The sequence below is a fragment of the Pelophylax lessonae genome, assembly GCF_965119305.1.
Source record: "Pelophylax lessonae genome assembly, chromosome: 2".
In the NCBI taxonomy this organism is placed as follows: domain Eukaryota; kingdom Metazoa; phylum Chordata; class Amphibia; order Anura; family Ranidae; genus Pelophylax; species Pelophylax lessonae.
Window position 1 is genome coordinate 256,457,923 of NC_138769.1, and position 13,752 is coordinate 256,471,674.

A 13,752-nucleotide genomic window follows, 5' to 3' on the forward strand; every position below is an offset into this window, starting at 1 on the left:
GCGATCGCAACAGGGGGTGTCGTTAACTTTTAATTGACACCCCCTGCGTATCGCATATGGCAGTGTGAACTGCCAGAGGTGCGGATGCGATGCGGGATCACGCTGCATATTTGCAGCGTTCCCGCATGGCACAAATGTGAACCAGCACTTAAACTGTTAAAATTAAAAAAAATATATATATATAAAAAATGGAAAAATGGGGGGCACACACACTACCCTTTTTATGATCCGACTTGGACCATTGCACCTTTCTGTTGCAGTGTAAATTTCATAGCGATATGATAGACAAATATTGACAGTATTCTTGGCATGTTAGTCAAATTACAGCATAACAAAATAGATCTGCTGCAGAATACACATTACACAGGAAATAAAGACTAGATATAAATCAGATGGTGGCACTAGCAACTCATCTGGAAACAGTTCTCTTCAGGAAGTAAAACTGCCAACACAGTGGAATTGATGCACTAAAAATAGAGAGTGCAATATCTGGTGCAGCTGTGCATGGTAGCCAATCAGCTTCAAACTTCAAGCTTATTCAAATAAGTTCGGATCAAAAAAAAAAAAAAAAACCGAACACGAATTGGCTACCATTCACAGCGCTCTACATTTATAGTAAATCAACCCCAGTATCACAGAACACAGCACACATAAGAAGTATCAAACATCCCTTTAGGAGTGGATAATAAAAATGTTTTAAAGATGTAGGCAGATCTAAAAAACTTGATCTTCAGCAGCCACACCACATTTTGTGATCTTTTATAGGAAGCAAAAAAAAAAAGAAAATAGGATTATCACATACATGGAGTGGTTTACTCCTTGAAAAAAAAGCAAATCAAGTCTAAATTGACTAATAATGAACTTAATTTAACTGACTTACTTTTAGTATCAAAAGTAATTTTACCTGGCCCCATCACTTTGGCAAAGTGGATATAAGACTTTGTCAAGCAGGAAAATATTGGGATCGATTGCAGGATTAATAACCTGATGTTTAACAAGAGTAAGAAAGTATAAAGCCTGACATGACAATCTTCCTTCAATAACCGATCTACTTTTAATATAAAAAGTATTTTTAGCTGGGCCCAGCCCATCAGCGTGGCAAAGCAGACATATGACCTTGTCAAGCAAGAAAATATGGGCACAACTGCAGAATTTGTAACCTGAAATGGTTTCAACAAGTGTAAGAAAGCAAGTATAAAGTCTAACATGATGAACTTTGTTCAATAACTGATATACTTTTACTATCAAAAGTAATTTTACCTGGCCCCAACACCCTGGCAATGTGGACATGTGACCTTGTCAAGCTGGAACATTAGGTCACAATTGCAGAATTAGTAACCTGATGTTTTCACACAAGTGGAAGAAAGCAAGTATAAACTCTAAAATGACAACCTTTGTTAACGGATCTACTCTTACCATCAAAGGTATTTTTACCTGGGTCCATTATCTGGTCAATGTGGAAAATTAGTAACCTGATAGTTTTCAACAAGTAAAGTGCAAGAAAGCAAGTATAAAAAGGACTCCAAGCCTAAGTTTACGCCTAAAAAATGATTTGTGTGCTTCTGCGTGACACGTACAGAATGTACGTATGTTTGTACCACATGTTGCTTGAAACGCTTAGCCCTTAAACATATTTGTTTCAACTTGTTTGCATATAGCCTCGTACTTCAAGAATTTCCTTTTTGTTTTCTTCTTTTAAACAACATATTTAAAAACCAAATACAGTATTTTTTGTAAAATAAGAAGCAAATTATTCTCCTTGCTGTAAAAAAAACCTGCTAAGGCTAGCTGACTAATTTGGGCAAGACAGTTCTAAGTGGTATGCTGCCATCGGAGTTACTCGTCAAATTGGCCCGTAACTTATTGGTCACCCCTGCGACAGGGGGTAGCTTAGAACTAATCCCTGGGAAAGAGCTGATGTGACTGGTAACTTTATTTCCAATAGAGTTGTCTGTTACTGGCTGTTTAGGCAATCGCTTGCATATCCACTGGTGCCTTAGAGCCTGAGTTGGGGTCATGCGTGCAGATGGATCCCAATTCAAACAACCTTTTAGGAAGTCAATGAAAACAGCATCTTCACAGCCCTTTAAAGCTGCCACCCAGTCCTTACTACCAGGAGCACCACGCATCTTGCCCCTCCGTGACCTGCTTCCATTTAGGACAACAGATCCATTAGGTAGAGTAGTGACTGTGCAGTAGCGAGGATAGCCCTTTGAACTGACAAAGTTCTTTGATCTTTTTGCTTGATCTAAAAGCTTTGTAGGAGGAGCTCCCAGAAGTTCCATCATGCATGCCAACTGATCTCCTTCATCTTCTCCTGGAAATAGAGGGTAGCCAGTCAATAGCTCAACTAAAATGCAGCCAAAGCTCCACATGTCAATTGGCATTCCATAACGACTTCCCAAGATTACTTCAGGCGCACGATAGAAACGAGACTGTATATATGTGTAGACTCTCTGGTGCTCAAAGCAACTGGATCCAAAGTCTATTACCTTAATTCCACTGCGCCCTTGTTGCTTTAGCAATATATTTTCTGGCTTAAGGTCACAGTGGATAATGTTATGCCTGTGTAGTGCTTCCAAGCATTGCAAGATTGAATGAGCAAACTTACGGACTAGCTGCAAACTGAAACCTTGGAATTTGTTCCTCTTAATTAGTTCGTACAAATTTATGTTCAGCAACTCAAAAGTCATGCATATGTGATTACGGAAAGTAAAACTTTCCAGCATATGGATAACATTCATGCTCCCAGTTTTATCTTGCTTTTTCAGATGTTCCAGGATGCGGATTTCTTCTGCTGCCTGGCGATGGAATCTCTTTTCATTACGAACAATCTTCAGTGCAAAATGTTGATGAAGTTTGTGGTCAAAAACTTTTGCCACCTGGCCAAAGCTACCTTTTCCAATAACTTTGATCACTTCATAGCGGTAAGCTAGGTGATCATGAGGGACTAACATATATCCTCCTTGGTCATCATCATATGCTCCATTATTTGGACCCCCAACTATGCCTTGTCTCTTTTTTGCATTTGGACCCACAAAGTAAATCTCATGAAAATTGCTGATCTCTTGCTGTTCGTACGATGTCAATTGATGTTTGTGTAGCTTAAGCATTTGGTCAGGGGTTAGATAGGTAGCTTTTCCAGACTTGACAGATCCATCACTGGATTTTGAGTTTCCTGAGCTGTCCGAACTCTTCTCTTTGGTCAGTACTGGCAATACCCTTTCATTCCCAGGGATTTTGGCACCAATCCTAAGGTTTCCAGAGTTCTCAAATAACTGCTGGACTTTTACCTGTTGGTGATCCTTCATTGTGAATTTATTTCCACTTATCTATAAAAACAAAGAAAAAAAAACGGCATTAAATAAAGAGTTTAACCTCTTTCCATCTGCAATCTGTTTATCTACCATACATTCCCCAGTACAATACCCCATACCGGAGATAAATTATTAAACGCCTTCTCTTTTAAAAGCAAGCAGCCATAAGCTTGGTTGCTTGACATCAACTCCAGCTGTCACTGACAGCAGGGGTCCCTGCTGATAAATAGAAACTGACACATGCTGCCACTACTAAAATTTGTCTGACCATTTCTGTATTAATGACCTTGTATATAATCTCATTAGTGAATGCCTTCTGGGCTTTAGTTTACAAAAGAGCATTTTTTTGGAGACAAGAAATATAATTTTTCATGTAAAAAAAAAAAATACAACTGGGTAATGCTTACAGATGTCCTATTGATTAGTTCAAAGCATGGTTTATAAAGTTAGAGAACATTATTAGGAGGTTAGTATTTAGGAGTTACGCTGTTCTGAAAATAGCATTTTAATTTGGCAGAACAGGTAGTTTGAGCATTACCTAGGCCTTAACTTATGGAAGAAGAAAGAAAAATGTTGTAACTCAGATTGTACACAGGATGAACAAGGCAGTGGATAAACACTTTTTTTTTTTTTTTTTAGAAAAGGCTCAGTCAGGTAATTTAGGAAGAGGGTATGATATCGGGTAAAGATATTTTTTGTCTTAAATCATATTGTTTGTTCAAGGGCTAACTCCAGCAACATGAATTATTTAGGATTTAACATGTTGCTTAAGCAACCCCCTACACCCCTAGTGCAGCCCCCCGCAACATATTTCTCCCACCTTGGGAAGAAAAGAGGCCTAGGTCTCAAAACCATCTTGTTTTTATAAATAACAAGGAAGGGTTCTTTACATGATGAAGCTGCCAGTTCTGGGACCCCTCTCGCTTACACGTTAGCCACAAGAAAAAACACCATATACGCAAGGTCATCTATGGGAAAAACCCAAATACGATCAAAGAAAGGCTTCTTTAGAACCGATGGGATCAACTGAGATCTCAAGGCGATACAAGTGTACAAACAAGGGGAGTGATGTGAGCTACCCCCTGAACAAAGGCCCTTACTGGAGAAGAAGATGCCAGCAGTCTCTAAAAGAGGATGGCTAATGACGAAACTTGCCCCTTCATAATGCTCCAGCCCAGATTGGAGAAAAGGACAAAATAAGTTCACAAGAGTACCATCTAGAGTGGAAACATACATGCACTGGTATTAACAAAAGGATGAATGTTAATCTTTTTTTTTTTTTTTTGTTAAATACAATAAAACCTTGGATTTTCTGAAAGTAACTTGGTTTGAGAACGTTTTGCAAGACAAGCAAAAATCTTTTTACATTATGGACTTGAAAAACAAGCGATGTCTTGATATACAAGTAGTGTCATGTCACAACGGAGTATAAAAGAGAAGAGTAGCGCCTCGAAGTGTAGCAATATGGTTACAATTAATGAAGGTTCAACATTTAGCAACTCACATGGTTGATGATTAAAAGAGGCACAACTAAGTATGCAGGCATTTGGGGTAAAGCTGTCCACATAGACCATTCTCCATACCGCTATCAACGTCATCCCTTCCACACTGCGCTCCACGAGCACTTCAAGCCTCGCTTTCAGATCGCTCTACTGCAGGGTAGTCTTCCCAGTCACGATTGCAGACAGAGTGGTGAGAGCCGGATGGTCTATGTGGACAGCTTTATCCCAGATGCCTGCATAGTTAGATGTGCCTGTTTTAATCAACAACCATGTGAGTTGCTAAATGTTGAACCTTCATTAAAAGGAACCAAATTGCTACACTTAGAGGCACCTTTCTTCTCTTTTATACTCTGTAGCTCCTGCTGGATTTTGCTTCCAATCCCCTTGTGGAGGCGCCATTTTTGGATGGACATTTTACAGTTACACAACCTATCACACTGCTATACTCTTTTTATATTGACTATAAACTGAAGGACTTATGAATAAACAAACAGTTGTGGAACAAATCATCTAAATTTCCACTATTTCTGATGGGGAAATTCGCTTTGATATGAGAGTGCTTTGGATTACAAGCATGCTTCCGGAACTAATTATGGTCGCAATCCAAGGTTTTACTGTAATTTACTCAATATGTCTATGCATTTTTAACTTCGCATCCTGGTACAAACAGGATTTCTGACCTCAAACGATCATCCTTAAGTGTCATCAATTGACCTAATGATTTTAAATTAAGCTTAAACCGCCCTCAAATTTCAGGGGGGTAGCATCTTTATTTATATTTCATTTTAATGTTATTTGTACATGCTATGAGGAAAGCTCTGGCCGAAATGAGTTAGCACTTATAGATTTTGCCATTGCGATGTTGCGCCAATAAAAGTTTTCTAATAAAGAAGTTATCGAGTTGCCAGCTTAGGTTTGGTATGGACGCTTAGTGAATGTTTCAGCCAGAGCACTGATACTCTGCTCCCATAACTTTATAAAATAGCAGTAAAGCTTGGGTAAGTTCTCTTGATACATGCCTTGCAAAGTAAGCCTTCCAAGTGAGATGACAAACCTTGAGAAAGGTCAATTTAAGCAATGTAGGAATAAACGTCAGAGAGACCCTGATCTCACAGACTTCTGAGATTGTCCGAGTACCAAGTCTTCTGGACCAATTTGGTGCCACCAAGATTACCAGAATGCCCTCCATCTTGAACCTGCAAAGTAGCTGAGGAAACGTCTGAAGTGAAGAGAAGGCATATATCAGCCAGAACTTATCCTATGGGGTCACCAATGTGTCCATGGCAAAGGCCTTTGATCTCTGATTCTGGCCACAAACCTGTCCACCTTGTTTTTGCCTCAAGATGCCAAAAGATCTACGTTTGATTTTCCCCTAGCGGTGACAGATGTCCTATATCACCTTGGGGTGAAGGGACCCTACATCCAGGCCCTGATGACAGGCAGAAAGTCAGCCTGCCAACTGTCTATTTCAGGAATGTGGGCTGCAGACGAGGCTGGAATGTGCCTTTTGACCCAAGCCATAATTAGATCTGCTTTTCAGAATGGCTGGTGGCTTCTGGTGCCGCTCTGATGTAGGCCACAGCAGTGGCTATGTCTGGCTGAACCCTTATTGACCACCCCTAAAGCTAGTTAGTCCACTGCAGCAAAGATAGACAGATTGCCCTTAGTGTGAGAAGGTTAATGAGATGTCTGGGCTGCCTCAACAACCATGTCTCCTGGACAGTTTCCGTCCCTAGGACACATCTCCAGCCGACAGGCTGCCACCCATGAGAACCATTCATGTTAATAGGAGAAAGGACTTCCTTGATCCCAACATAGTCTCTGTCAGCTACAAGGTCAGTGGTATCAGTGCATGTGCCTATCCAGAAACTGAGGGAACTTGTTCCACACAGTCAACACATTAAAGCTGTAGAGCCCTGAAGTGAAACTGGGCAAACCTTTTTGCCTCAAATGATGCCACTCTGGACCAGAACCCTCATGCAAAAATCAGATCAAAGTAAGCTTTTTAGAGCACAGGGTCTCGACATGAGCTTGGACGATCCCCACTCTTTCCCAGGAGAGAAACACTGGGGCTAGAGCCATGTCCAAGACAAACCCACGTACTTCAAAATGTTGGGATGGCATCAACGTAGACTTCTGTAGGTTGAGGATCCCCCTTAAGCTCTAAAGTGTCTGTACAGACTGTCACACATTGCCCACCAGGGCGGAGTGATCCTTTAGAAGGTGGTTTGGAAAAGGAAGTCATCCAGATATTTAAAATGTTTTCCCAGAGAGAGCAACACTGGGGCAAGCTCCATGGTGATGATCCAAGGGGCCATTGACAAGCAAGGCAGGGAGCTACAAACTGGAAGTGCTACTCGCCTACTGCAAATCGCAGGAAATGCTGATGCAGGAGAAAAATGGGAATGTGTAAACATTAGTACCTTTTAGACCCACAAGAAAGTTTTGAGAACCATCAAGTCTACGATGGGGGCGAACGCTTCCATTTGGCACAGAAACAGTTTTGAGAGGAACCCTGAGCCACCTCATCATGGCACATGCACAGCATTTGCTGGCCTACCCCTTTGTCCCATTTTCTTTCTGTCTGACATTTGCCATGAAGGCGAGGGGATCTCCTGTGGAGTACTTACAACACAGCGCAGAGACTGTTGCTGGAATCCCACGTCTGGATGTGCTAAATAACGCAGTGAGGTTTAATGTGGAGATTTGAGCCACAAACCAGAACAGAGTAGCAGCTAGAGCTGTAGTCTACTTGTCTGTAGCAGAGTAATGTGGTCAAGATGCCGCCCAGGTTCAGGAGGGCTGTGTACTGCCTACAGAGTGTGGAATTATGCACACAGAATAGGCCATTCTGCATCTGAATGTGTCGAAGGGCTTGCACAAAAATCTCCTTGCTGGTGCACCCTATGCTTATAGCCTTGAAAAAAAAAAAAAAAAACAGTTTAAAGTGGTGCACACTAAGTTATAACAACTGAAGCTCTTTAAAGTGTTGCATCAGCTATGTAATACATTGCTCCTGACTTAAGGCGCTCTTGCCGCCCACCCTATTGAGCCCAAGACATGGGCCAGGTGTCCATAGACTACCCCCAAGTTGATGGGGGGGGGGGGGGGGAGAGCAAAGCTCTAGATTTACCATGCCAGGGTACAGGCACCTTAGAAAGGCCTCCAGGTGAAAATTTCCTGCTTCATCCAATTTGAAAGGGAATGCCCTCTGCGCCATGAAGATGGTTTTCAAGGACTGGAACTATCAGGAATTCAGATTTGCACTGCCCTGGACCTGTTCGGCACTCTGCAGATAATTATAAATGTTACACTTCGGTACTGAGGGTAGAAAGAGTGTGAAGAACCAAGAGTACGCTCCAGTAAGATTGGAATCATAAGCCAAAAACCTGCTCTCGGCTGAGAGCGGCCATCTATCACCTAAAGACACTAGCAAACAATAAGAATTGCTAGAAGTGGGAGGGGTTAAATTGTCTTTCCTAACAGATATTAATGCAACACCAACTAATCTTAATGAAAAAACTGGCATCAGTAGCGCAATCACATTGTGGTCACATAAATAATTCTCATAACCATCTATATAAAATGATAAATAAATAAAATGTACACAAGAGTAGATCATATTGAGGAAAACAGTCTATCAAACAGTGCTATCACAAAGAAGAGTCCATATCTGGATAAGCTCCAAATTCGAGGTGAGGAGAAAGGTCAAATGGTCCCACTTGTGCAGTTTTTTTACGGAAAGAGAACACCTTCTAATCCTCCACCTGTGCTGGTCACCCCAAGGGAATTGGAAACTCACCAGAAGTTTATGCCCCCCACTCTCATGTATAGGGCTCATTCGCTTATTACAATAGCTCTTTATTCCTGGTCAGACAAATCCTCTGCATTCAAATTTGATCCTTCCCAAATGGATAGACATCCTCCTTGTCCTCAGTAACACACCATTATCCACATGGGTATATGTAAACAGAATAACAACCCCACTAGTGTGATACCGTTTATAAATAAAATTGATCTTTATTCAAACTCTAAAAAATGTGCATTTACAAAACAAATGCTTGGTTTAAAGTCCATCAATAAAGTAAAGCTGGGTGACTCCCGCAACTATCCTGGGTACTCACGACCTCTCCATGCTGAAGGAGTAACACACAGGGATGTCCGTTCGTCCCCATACTTCCGGTTGCCGTATGGTCACGAACTGTCGTCATTTCCGACTTTCTCAAAGGGGAGTGACCATACGGCCTGGCAAACCGGTTTTTAAAGCCGCTGATAGCCGAAGCCGACCACAACACAGCTGCCGCTTAAGCAGCTATAATGATGGCAATCAACGATCGGATGCTAGCAAACAATAACGAATACTGTATCACATTACTATGGTGGAAACTAACATTACAAAAAACAATTAATATCCACTGCAGCACATCTTAAAAATTGCTGATACCAATTGGCTCAATATCTATAATTTAATACAGACACGGAGCTGAAACAGGGCATAGGCAGTGGACACTCATAATTGATAAAAAATGGCCACCTATTTAATGTGCATAGAAAAAACTGCACATACCCACACATGCACAATATACCGCCACTCTTCCATCGACAGTATGTGCAGTAAATGGCATACACTCAAATAAAAATAGACGTGAAATATGCATCCAATAATTTATAAGCCACCTCACTCTTACTCATAATATGTGCAAAAAAACATGAAAACTGTAAACATAATTAACCATAGTAATGTGATACAGTATTAGTTATTGTTTGCCAGCATCCGATAGTTCATTGTCATCATTATAGCTGCTTAAGCGGCAGCTGTGTTGTGGTCGGCTTCTGCTATCAGCGGCTTTAAAAAACGGTTTGCCGGGCCGTATGGTCACTCCCCTTTGAGAAAGTCAGAAGTGACGAAACGCATCAGGGCGTGACCATACGGCAATCGGAAGTACCCTGCGGTGACGAACAGACATCCCTGTGTGTTACTCCTTCAGCGCAGAGAGGTTGTGAGCACCCGGGATAGTTACGGGAGTCACCCAGCCTTACTTTATTGATGTACTTCATTGATGGGCTTTAAACCAAGCATTTGTTTTGCAAGTGCACACTTTTTAGAGTTTGAATAAAGCTTGATTTTATTTATAAATGGTATCACACTAGTGGGGTTGTTATTCTGTTTACATATACCCATGTGGATGATGGTGTGTTATTGAGGACAAGGAAGACGTCTATCCATTTGGGAAGGATGGAATTGAATGCAGAGGATTTGTCTGACCAGGAATAAAGAGCTATTGTAATAAGCGAATGAGCCCTATCCATGAGAGTCAGGGGCATAAACTTCTGGCGAGTTTCCCATTCCCTTGAGGTGACCAGCACTTGGTGGAGGATTAGAAGGTGTTCCCTTTCCGTAGAACTGCACAAGTGGGACCTTTTGACCTTTCTCCCTCACCTCGAATTTGGAGCTTATTCAGATTGGGACTCTGCTTTGTGATAACACTGTTTGATAGACTGATTTCCTCTATATGATATACTTATGTGCATTTATTTGCTTATTTACCATTTTATATAGATGGTTATAGGTATTTATATGACCACAATGTGATTGCGCCAAAGATGCCAGTTTTTTCATTAAGATTAGTTGGCGTTGCATTAATATCTGTTTTACTTTAAGTAGCAGCAACCCACCTTTAATTAGGAATTCAACTGGGTGTATCCCAGATAGGTGGTCGGCTTTTTCTTCTGAACACAGGGGACCATTACAATTTGTTTTTTGTTTGGTATTTTTAAATCGGTCTTTCTTAACAACCTTGTTTGCTAGTGTCCTCGCATGAAGGTGGCTGCATATAACTATAATGGTCAAGACTTAAAAAGGTACTTGTGTCCTGTACTGTACAATTAAGAAGAAAAACTATTTTACCAGTGTGTTCCCTGTGAAAGTACTTTGAGCAATTTAGAAATGTAAAGGCCAAGTTGCCTTTAGTAAAAATAAATAAATACACATGATTTTGCAGATAAAATAAAAACGTGCATTTATTATTTTTTACATTGGAGCCTGCAAAGCATTACACCTGTGATCAGTGGATCGTGGGTGCAATGTCAGGTTCCTGCATACACTAATGACAGATCTCTGTTCATACTTCCATATAGACAGACCGCTACTGAGCCGTAGGACTTGTCGGTGAACTACATGGGTGCGGATTAGCATGCTCGTAGTTCATGGAGAACCACAAGTCATCTGTTACAGTGGCAGACAGGGCTTGTAGTTCTTTCATAGCTCTTGGGAGATAGGAGAATCTCAGCCCACTGTCATAGGAAAGGGGGTATGCCGAACATGTTCCATGTTACACCCCAAATATGGGTGTAACGTAACATATTCAGAAGGTGAACTCTGCCTTTATCCCCGTACCGCTAGTCGCACATACATACATACACGTTATATATATATATATTTATTATAGCCTCTCAGCGGCTGGGCTTTAACGCAGAGAGGCCACATATATATATATATATATATATATATAAAATCACAAAACTGTGCTGAGTGTGCTCGCACTGCGTGCTCCCAGCACAGTCACTGGAGGGGACCAGAAAGTTCCCGAATCATACTTGTGATCGGGAGCTTTCTGATCATGTGCCTGCTGTGACAGCCAATCACAGAGGTCACATGACCCGAATGCCCGCTTCCACCTCCTGGCATCTAGCAGTTCTTAAAGGGCCGGGAGGTGGCGGCTGGAAGGGGTTAAGCAACAATATAAATAAATAAGGTAGTGATGACAGGACAGTAAGGATAAAGAATAGTGACATGCTACTTACAACAAGCCCGCCAATAGAAGGTAAAGTGGAGGGACTCTCTTTTTCTGCTGCAGCATTCTGTGCTAGCTCATGGTCGACCCTCATATAGGAATCATACAATCCATCTCCATATCGTACTGCAAGAAACAAAAACATAGACAGTGATCATCTTTACGGATTTTGGTCTACGTACCCCCCAACCTTCTGAAACATCAAGAGTTAAAGACACTGCTTTCGAGTTCATATTCTTACAAACCCTAAAACGGATCCTATAATACAAATCTAATAACAGAATAGGAATTTACATGCATCTCTACATACTATGTAAAAAAAGTTAATTTCCCAGATGCTACACTGAAATTAAAATCTGTTTTTTTAAACAAACTTTAATGCAGATTTGTACCTGCTCTTATCCTGAAGAAATTGATATAAGGTGTACCACATCCTTTATCAAACTGACCATTGTGAAATGCAAGTGTCTGTCTTCATTATCAGCACTTTGTTAGTCTCAGTTTGGAAATAATATAAAATTTGCATAGTAGGCTTGTTGTAGGGGAACCAACATCCAATATATACCACCATTTATAGAGAAGATGATCAACAACCACAAACTTTTCAAACAAAGCAATAAAAGCACATCATTTTTTATATCACAAAAAAAAAAAAAACCCCTCTTAAAATTAATTGTTCATAAGTACATTCTCATGAACAACACTTTAATGAACATTGCAGCAGTACAGGGCCTTGCTTCTGAAACAATAAGTCACCAATTTTATCAATGAATACAAGCCTTCCTCTGAATGGCTAGGGTGGAGATCGTAATATCTCCTGCCTGCCTCTTCACATCAAGCGGATGATGTCACAACACCCACCTCAGCCATTCAGAGGAAGCCTTGTACTTATTGATAAAATACAAGGCTTCCTGAGAATGGATAAGAGGCGCAACTGTAGGAACTTACTAGAAGAAATAACCTAAGGCACGCTGGCACCGGGAGAGGCTATACTGGGCTGTCATTTACAGCTTTGCTTTGGCAATGTCCAGTCTCCTGAAGACAGCAGCCCCAATCCAATGTACATGAATTACCTCATCCTGTATTCTGTAATGTGCCTGTAGAGTGCAGAAGTGCTTCATCCTTTAACCACTGCTGCCTGAGGGAGTAATGGACTACTTAAAGCGGAGTTCCGGGCACAAAAACGATATTTTTTTTTTGTGCCCCTCCGCTAGGTATGCCTCACCTGAAAAGGAATTGGATAGTTTTTTTTTTTGTTTACGTACCTTGCAATTGAAGATCGAAGATACTCACCTCAGAGTACTTCCTCCCTCGGAGCCGCGGCTCACCCCGTCACTTCCTGCCTCGCTATGATTCCTGGGAGCTGAACGTCACAGCTCCCAGGAATCAATGCGCCGCACCGGCCCCGCTCGTCATTTCCGGGCGACGCCGCATTCCCCTGCTAAACAGCTTCTGGGCGCCGCGCCGGAAGGGACGAGAGGGGCCGGTGCGGCGCATTCTGGGACAAGAAGACGCGGAAGAAGACACAGAAGAGGACCGCGCCGGCTTCAGCTGCCCACAAGAGAGATGGAAACGCTGTGGAAGAAATTTTCTAAGTAAGTATTTCTTCTAAAAGGTAAGTGCGAACCGGGACAGATCAGAGGCTAGCCATTGTGGAATGTGCTAGCCCTGACTGTCCCGGGGGTATGCTTATTGAAAATTGACTTCTGTGCCCGGAACTCCGCTTTAAGAGCTTCCGCTCCCACTGCACCCATTTCCTTTTTCAATATTTTTACTGAAAAACAGGCAGAATATAGACATAGGTCAAGTGTTATGTTAAGTGCAATACAAATCACAACAAAAGGTTCAACAGCATGTAACAGTAACGCATAGATTGACTGATATTGATTAATCGGAGTGGCAACTAGGGCGCTAAGCCCTATATAACAAGAGCAATCAGCGGGGCACAGTAAGTCCCTTAGGGAAGTTAACCCAGAGGAAATGAGGTGCACAATAAGCTCAAAAAATCAAGTAGCATATGCCAAAGAGTAGAGAAGAGAAACTGGGGAAAAGGTGGGTTAAGAAGGGTCAGGAAAGGAAGAAGGTCCCCTGCATTCACCTGGGTGGGTGTAGCGTCCAGTACCTCTGTGGGCGACAGGA

The 13,752-nt window shown here is 41.6% G+C and overlaps 1 protein-coding gene across 1 annotated transcript in view; it reads right to left on the reverse strand.

The window, feature by feature from the left end:
* Positions 1–990: 990 nt before the first annotated feature.
* Positions 991–13,752, reverse strand: part of DYRK3 (dual specificity tyrosine phosphorylation regulated kinase 3) — a 37,135-nt gene continuing 24,373 nt past the window's right edge. The window contains exons 2-3 of the mRNA XM_082246269.1: positions 11,624–11,739; positions 991–3,332 (exon numbers count right to left, since the gene is read on the reverse strand). Of these exons, the coding sequence (XP_082102395.1) occupies positions 1,785–3,332; positions 11,624–11,739 (1,664 nt within the window). The 3' untranslated portion in view covers positions 991–1,784. The remainder of the gene's footprint in view (positions 3,333–11,623; positions 11,740–13,752) is intronic.